Source organism: Loxodonta africana, chromosome 7 (assembly GCF_030014295.1).
Source record: "Loxodonta africana isolate mLoxAfr1 chromosome 7, mLoxAfr1.hap2, whole genome shotgun sequence".
NCBI classification, from domain to species: Eukaryota; Metazoa; Chordata; class Mammalia; order Proboscidea; family Elephantidae; genus Loxodonta; species Loxodonta africana.
Window position 1 is genome coordinate 27,087,398 of NC_087348.1, and position 8,008 is coordinate 27,095,405.

An 8,008-nucleotide genomic window follows, 5' to 3' on the forward strand; every position below is an offset into this window, starting at 1 on the left:
ATCAGGGAGGACCTCAGAAATGAAATAAGGTAATCTGCAGAAAAAGTGAAGGAACACACTGATAAAACATTTGAAGAACTCAAAAAGGTTATTCAACAACATAGTGTAAAAATTAGTAAGTTGCAAGAATCCATAGAGAGACAGCATTCAGAAATCCAAAAGATTAACAATAAAATTACAGAATTAGACAACGCAATAGGAAGTCAGAGGAGGAGACTCAAGCAATTAGAATGCAGAGTGGGAAATCTGGAGGACCAGGGAATTAACACCAACATAGCTGAAAAAAAATCAGATAAAAGAATTAAAAAAAATGAAGAAACCCTAAGAATCATGTGGGACTCTACCAAGAAGAATAACTTGCGTGTGATTGGAGTCCCAGAACAGGGAGGGAGGACAGAAAACACAGAGAAAATAGTTGAAAATCTGCTGACAGAAAACTTCCCTGACATCATGAAAGACAAAAGAATATCTATCCAAGATGCTCATCGAACCCCATTTAAGATTGATACAAAAAGAAAAACACCAAGACATATTTATCATCAAATATGCCAAAACCAAAGAAAAAGAGAAAATTTTAAAAGCAGCCAGGGATAAAAGAAAGGTCTCCTACAAGGGAGAATCAATAAGAATAAGTTCAGACTACTCAGCAGAAACCATGCAGGCAGGAAGGCAATGGGATTACATATACAGAGCACTGAAGGAGAAAAACTGCCAGCCAAGGATCATATACCAGCAAAACTCTCTCCGAAATATGAAGGCGAAATTAAGATATTTACAGATAAACACAAGCTTAGAGAATTTGCAAAAACCAAACCAAAGCTACAAGAAATACTAAAGGATATTGTTGGGTCAGAAAACCAAAAATATCAGACAGCAGCACAACACAAGGTCACAGAACAGAACATCCTGATATCAACTCAAATAGGGAAATCACAAAAACAAATTAAGATTAATTTTAAAAAGAAAAAAAACACACAAAACAGGGAATCATTGAAATCAATATGTAAAAGATCACAATAATCAAAAAGAGGGACTAAATACAGGTGGCATAGAACTGCCATATGGAGAGGGATACAAGGCGATAGAGAACAATACAAGTTAGGTTTTTACTTAGAAAAATAGGGGTAAATATTAAGGTAACCAAAAAGAGGTATAACAACTCCATAACTCAAAATAAAAACCAAGAAAAACGTAATGACTCAGCAAACATAAAGTCAAATACTATGAAAATGGGGATTACACAATTTACAAAGAAAAACGTCACAGCACAAAAAAGTAAGTGGAAAAATGAAATTGTCAACAACACACATAAAAAGGCATCAAAATGACAACACTAAACACTTACTTATCTATAATTATGCTGAATGTAAATGGACTAAATGCACCAATAAAGAGACAGAGAGTCTCAGACTGGATAAAGAAACACGATCCATCTATATGCTGCCTACAAGAGACACACCTTAGACTTAGAGACACAAACAAACTAAAACTCAAAGGATGGAAAAAAATAGATCAAGCAAACAGTATGCAAAAGAGCAGGAGTAGCAATATTAATTTCTGACAAAATAGACTTTAAACTTAAATCCACCACAAAGGATAAAGAAGGACACTACATAATGATAAAAGGGACAATTGACCAGGAAGATATAACCATATGAAATATTTATGCACCCAGTGACAGGGCTGCAAGATACATAAAACAAACTTTAAAAGAACTGAAAATGAGATAGACACCTCCACAATTATAGTAGGAGACTTCAACACACCACTTTCGGAGAACGACAGGACATCCAGTAAGAAGTTCAATACAGACACGGAAGACCTACTTACAACAATCAACCAACTTGACCTCATTGACTTATACAGAACTCTCCACCCAACTGCTGCAAAGTATACTTTTTTTTTCTAGTGCACATGGAACATTCTCTAGAATAGACCACATATTAGGTCAGAAAACAAACCTTTGCAGAATCCAAAACATCGAAATATTACAAAGCATCTTCTCAGACCACAAGGCCATAAAAGTGGAAATCAATAAAAGAAAAATTAGGGAAAAGAAATCAAATACTTGGAACCTGAACAATACCCTCCTGAAAAAAGACTGGGTTATAGAAGACATCAAGGAGGGAATAAGGAAATTCATAGAATGCAACGAGAATGAAAAGACTTCCTATCAAAACCTCTGGGACACAGCAAAAGCAGTGCTCAGAGGCCAATTTATATCGATAAATACACACATACAAAAAGAAGAAAGAGCCAAAATCAGAGAACTGTCCCTACAACTTGAACAAATAGAAAGTGAGCAAGAAAAGAATCCATCAGGCACCAGAAGAAAACAAATAATAAAAATGAGAGCTGAACTAAATGAATTAGAAAACAGAAAAACAATTGAAAGAATTAACAAAGCCAAAAGCTGGTTCTTTGAAAAAATAACAAAATTGATAAACCATTGGCCAGACTGACTAAAGAAATACAGGAAAGGTAACAAATAACCCGATAAGAAAAGAAATGGTCACATCACAACGGACCCAACTGAAATTAAAAGAATCATATCAGAGTGTTACAAAAAATTGTACTCTAACAAATTTGCAAACCTAGAAGAAATGGATGAATTCCTGGAAAAACACTACCTACCTAAACTAACACAATCAGAAGTAGATCAACTAAATAGACCCATAACAAAAAAAGAGATTGAAAAGGTAATCAAAAACCTCCCAACAAAAAAATGCCCTGGCCCAGATGGCTTTACTGCAGAGTTCTACCAAACTTTCAGAGAAGAGTTAACACCTCTCCTACTAAAGGTATTTCAAAGCATAGAAAATGACGGAATACTACCTAACTCGTTCTATGAAGCCACCATCTCCCTGATACCAAAACCAGGTAAAGACATCACAAAAAAAAGGAAAATTACAGACCTAAATCCCTCATGAACATAGATGCAAAAATCCTCAACAAATTCTAGATAAGAGAATTCGACAACATATCAAAAAATTGATTCACCATGACCAAGTGGGATTTATACCTGGAACACAAGGCTGGTTTAGTATTAGAAAAACCATTAATGTAATCCACCATATAAATAAAACAAAAGAAAAAAACCACATGATCTTATCAACTGATGCAGAAAAGGCTTTTGACAAAGTCCAACACCCATTCATGATAAAACTCTCACCAAAATAGGAATTGAAGGAAAATTCCTCAACGTAATAAAGGGCCTCTATACAAAGCCAACAGCCAACATCATTCTAAATGGAGAGAACCTGAAAGCATTTCCCTTGAGAAAGGGAACCAGACAAGGACGCCCTTTATCACCACTGTTATTCAACATTATGCTAGAGGTCCTAGACAGAGCAATTAGGCTAGACAAAGAAATAAAGGGCATCCAGATTAGCAAGGAGGAAGTAAAATTATCTCTATTTGCAGATGACATGATCTTATACACAGAAAACCCTAAGGAATCCTCCAGAAAACTACTGAAACTAATAGAAGAGTTTGGCAGAGTCTCTGGTTGTAAGACAAACATACAAAAATCACTTGGATTCCTCTACACCAACAAACAGAACATCGAAGAGGAAATCACCAAATCAATACCATTCACAGTAGCCTCCAAGAAGATAAAATACTTAGGAATAAATCTTACCAAAGATGTAGAAGACCTATACAAAGAAAACTACAAAGTACTACTACAAGAAATTCAAAAGGACATACTTAAGTGGAAAAACATACCTTGCTCATGGATAGGAAGACTTAACATAGTAAAAATGTCTATTCTACCAAAAGCCATCTATACATACAATGCACTTCCGATCCAAATTCCAATGTCTTCTTTTAATGTGATAGAGAAACAAATCACCAACTTCATATGGAAGGGAAAGAAGCCTCGGATAAGCAAAGCATTACTGAAAAAGAAGAAGAAAGTGGGAGGCCTCACTCTACCTGATTTCAGAACCTATTATACAGCCACAGTAGTCAAAACAGCCTGGTACTGGTACAACAACAGGCATATAGACCAATGGAACAGAATTGAGAACCCAGATATAAATCCATCCACATATGAGCAGCTGATACTTGACAAAGGCCCAATGTCAGTTAATTGGGGAAAAGATAGTCTTTTTAACAAATGGTGCTGACATAACTGGATATCCATTTGCAAAAAAATGAAACAGGATCCATACCTCACACCATGCACAAAAACTAACTCCAAGTGTATCAAAGACCTAAACATAAAGACTAAAACGATAAAAAACATGGAAGAAAAAAATAGGGACTACCTTAGGAGCCCTAATACAAGGCATAATCAGAATACAAAACGTTACCAAAAATGATGAAGAGAAACCCGATAACTGGGAAGTCCTAAAAATCAAACACCTATGTTCATCTAAAGACTTCACCAAAAGAGCAAAAAGACCACCTACAGATTGGGAAAGAATTTTCAGCTATGACATCTCCGACCAGCACCTGATCTCTAAAATCTATATGATTCTGCCAAAACTCAACCACAAAAAGACAAACAACCCAATCAAGAAGTGGGCAAAGGATATGAACACACACTTCACTAAAGAAGATAATCAGGCAGCCAACAGATACATGAGAAAATGCTCTTGATCATTAGCCATTAGAGAAATGCAAATTAAAACTATGATGTGATTCCACCTCACTCCAACAAGGCTGGCGTTAATCCAAAAAACACAAGATAATAAATGTTGGAGAGGCTGCGGAGAGATCGGAACTCTTATACACTGCTGGTGGGAATGTAAAATGGTACAACCACTTTGGAAATCTATCTGGCGTTATCTTAAACAGTTAGACATAAAACTACCATACAATCCAGAAATCCCACTCCTCGGAATATACCCTAGAGAAATAAGAGCCTTCACACAAACAGATATATGCACACCCATGTTTATTGCAGCTCTGTTTACAATAGCAAAAAACTGGAAGCAACCAAGGTGTCCATCAATGGAGGAATGGATAAATAAATTGTGGTATATTCACACAATGGAATACTACGCATCGATAAAGAACAGTGATGAATCTGTGAAACATTTCATAACATGGAGGAACCTGAAAGGTATTATGCTGAGCGAAATTAGTCACAGGCAAAAGGACAAATATTGTATAAGACCACTATTATAAGATCTTGAGAAATAGTATAAACTGAGAAGAACACATACTTTTGTGGTTACGAGGCGGGGAGGGAGGGAGAGTGGAAGAGGGTTTTTTACTGATTAGTTAGTAGATAAGAACTGCTTTAGGTGAAGGCAAGAACAATACTCAATACATGGAAGGTCAGCTCAACTGGACTGGACCAAAAGCAAAGATGTTTTCAGGATAAACTGAATGCTTCAAAGGTCAGCGGAGCAAGGGCGGGGGTTTGGGAGCCATGGTTTAAGGAGACTTCTAAGTCAATTGGCAAAACAATTCTATTATGAAAACATTCTGCATTCCACTTTGAAATGTGGCGTCTGGGGTCTTAAATGCTAACAAGCAGCCATCTAAGATGCATCAATTGGTCTCAACCCACCTGGATCAAAGGAGAATGAAGAACACCAAGGTCACATGACAACTAAGAGCCCAAGAGACAGAAAGGGCCACATGAACCAGAGACCTACATCATCCTGAGACCAGAAGAACTAGTTGGTGCCCGGCCACAATCGATGACTGCCCTGACAGGGAGCACAACAGAGAACCCCTGAGGGAGCAGGAGGTCAGTGGGATGCAGACCTCAAATTCTCATAAAAAGACCAGACTCAATGGTCTGACTGAGACAAGAGGAATCCCGGCGGTCATGGTCCCCAAACCGTCTGTTGGCCCAGGACAGGAACCATTCCCGAAGACAACTCATCAGACATGAAAGGGACTCGACAGTGGGTAGGAGAGAGATGCTGATGAAGAGTGAGCTATCTGTATCAGGTGGACACTTGAGACTGTGTTGGCATCTCCTGTCTGGAGGGGGGATGGGAGGATAGAGAGAGTTGGAAGCTGGCAAAATTGTCACGAAAGGAGAGACTGGAAGGGTTGACTCATTAGCGGGAGAGCAAGTGGGAGTACGGAGTAAGGTGTATATAAACTTATATGTGACAGTTTGACTAGATTTGTACACGTTCACTTGAAGCTCAGTAAAAGTTAATAAAAAAAAAAAAGAAAACATTCTGCATCCCACTTTGAAGTGTGGCATCTGGGGTCTTAAATGCTAACAAGCGGCCTTCTAAGATGCATCAATTGGTCTCAACCCACCTGGATCAAAGGAGAATGAAGAACGCCAAGGACAGAAGGTAATTACAAGGCCAAGAGACAGAAAGGGCCACATGAACTAGAGACTTACATCATCCTGAGACCAGGAGAACTAGATGGTGCCCGGCCACAACCGATGACTGCCCGGACAGGGAGCACAACAGAGAACCCCTGAGGAGCAGGAGAACAGTGGGATGCAGACCTCAAATTCTCATAAAAAGACCAGACTCAATGGTCTGACTGATACAAGAGGTCATGGTCCCCAAACCTTCTGTTGACCCAGGACAGGAACCATTCCCGAAGACAACTCATCAGACATGGAAGGGACTGGACAATGGGTTGGAGAGAGATGCTGATGAGGAGTGAGCTACTTGTATGAGGTGGACACTTGATACTCTGTTGGCATCTGCTGTCTGAAGGGGAGATGGGAGGGTAGAGAGGTTTAGAAACTGGCAAAAGTGTCACGAAAGGAGAGACTGGAAGGAGGGAGCGGGCTGACTCATTAGGGGGAATGTAAATGGGAGTATGTAGTAAGGTGTACATAAGTTTATATGTGACAGACTGACTTGATTTGTAAACTTTCACTTAAGGCACAATAAACATTATTTAAAAAAAAAATATTTTGGGGGCCACCATTTTCCTGATAGCTTCCTTCACATCTTTGTTCCTCAGGCTATAGATCAGGGGGTTCAGCATGGGAATCACTACAGTGTAGAACACTGTGGCTACCTTTTCTTTGTCCAAACTCTTGCCTGAACTAGGCCGGCAATAAATGAAAAGGATTGTTCCATGGAAGACAACGATGGCTGTGAGGTGGGAGGCACAGGTAGAAAAGGCTTTGTACCGTCCCTCTGCAGAGTGCATCCTCAGAATGGTGATGAAAATAAACAAGTAGGAGGTGAGGATTATCACAATGGTGCCGATCTCATTGACAGTGGCTACAATAAACAGTAGCAGTTCATTCATAGAAACATCAGAGCAGGCAAGAGTTAAGAGAAGGGGTAGATCACAGAAGTAGTGGTTAATCACACTTGATCGATAGGATGGAATTTCAACAGCTAAACACAAGTGCATCAGAGAACACACTGTTCCACACAGGTAGCAGCCAGACACCAGCTCTACACGGAGCTTCTGGGACATGATGACCACGTACAGCAGTGGGTTGCAGATAGCCAAAAACCGGTCATAGGCCATTACGGCCAACAGTGTGACCTCTGTGACCACACATGTGCAAAACAAGTAGAACTGTACAGTACACCCCACAAAAGAAATGGCTTTGTCCTTGTTTACGATATTGTCCAGCATCTTAGGCACAACAGCGGTGGAGTAGCAGAAATCCACAAAGGACAAGTGGCTGAGGAAAAAGTACATGGGGGTGTGAAGCTGAGAGCTGACCTGAATCACTGCTATCATGCCCAGGTTACCCAATACCGTGACTCCATAAATTAGAAGGAACAGTAGAAAGAGGAAGACTCTCAGCTCCGGGATGTCTGATAATCCAAGGAGAATGAACTCTGTCACCTTGGTGCAGTTTTTCTGGTTCATGTTCCAACTTTATTTGGGGTTGGAGAATATACATAAATAAACTAAAAGTTAATCTCCATTATGCGATCCAAATTTTAGAACTGGCTCTCTGCTAAGAGGAGGCACGAGAAGAAGTAAGAGAGTAATTTTGGCAGGAAAGGAATGGGACATTACTTTTGTGAAGTTTAAGAAGAGTTCAGGCATAGTAAAAATAGCTGCATGAGGCTCACAGTTAGGTTCACAGATCACA

At 39.3% G+C, this 8,008-nt stretch overlaps 1 protein-coding gene across 1 annotated transcript; it reads right to left on the minus strand.

The window, feature by feature from the left end:
- Positions 1 to 6,578: 6,578 nt before the first annotated feature.
- Positions 6,579 to 7,779, minus strand: LOC100658819 (olfactory receptor 5L1-like). Its single transcript, XM_064289085.1, has one exon. It carries the CDS (start codon positions 7,777 to 7,779, stop codon positions 6,841 to 6,843), a length of 939 nt encoding a protein of 312 aa, XP_064145155.1. The 3' UTR covers positions 6,579 to 6,840.
- Positions 7,780 to 8,008: the final 229 nt, after the last annotated feature.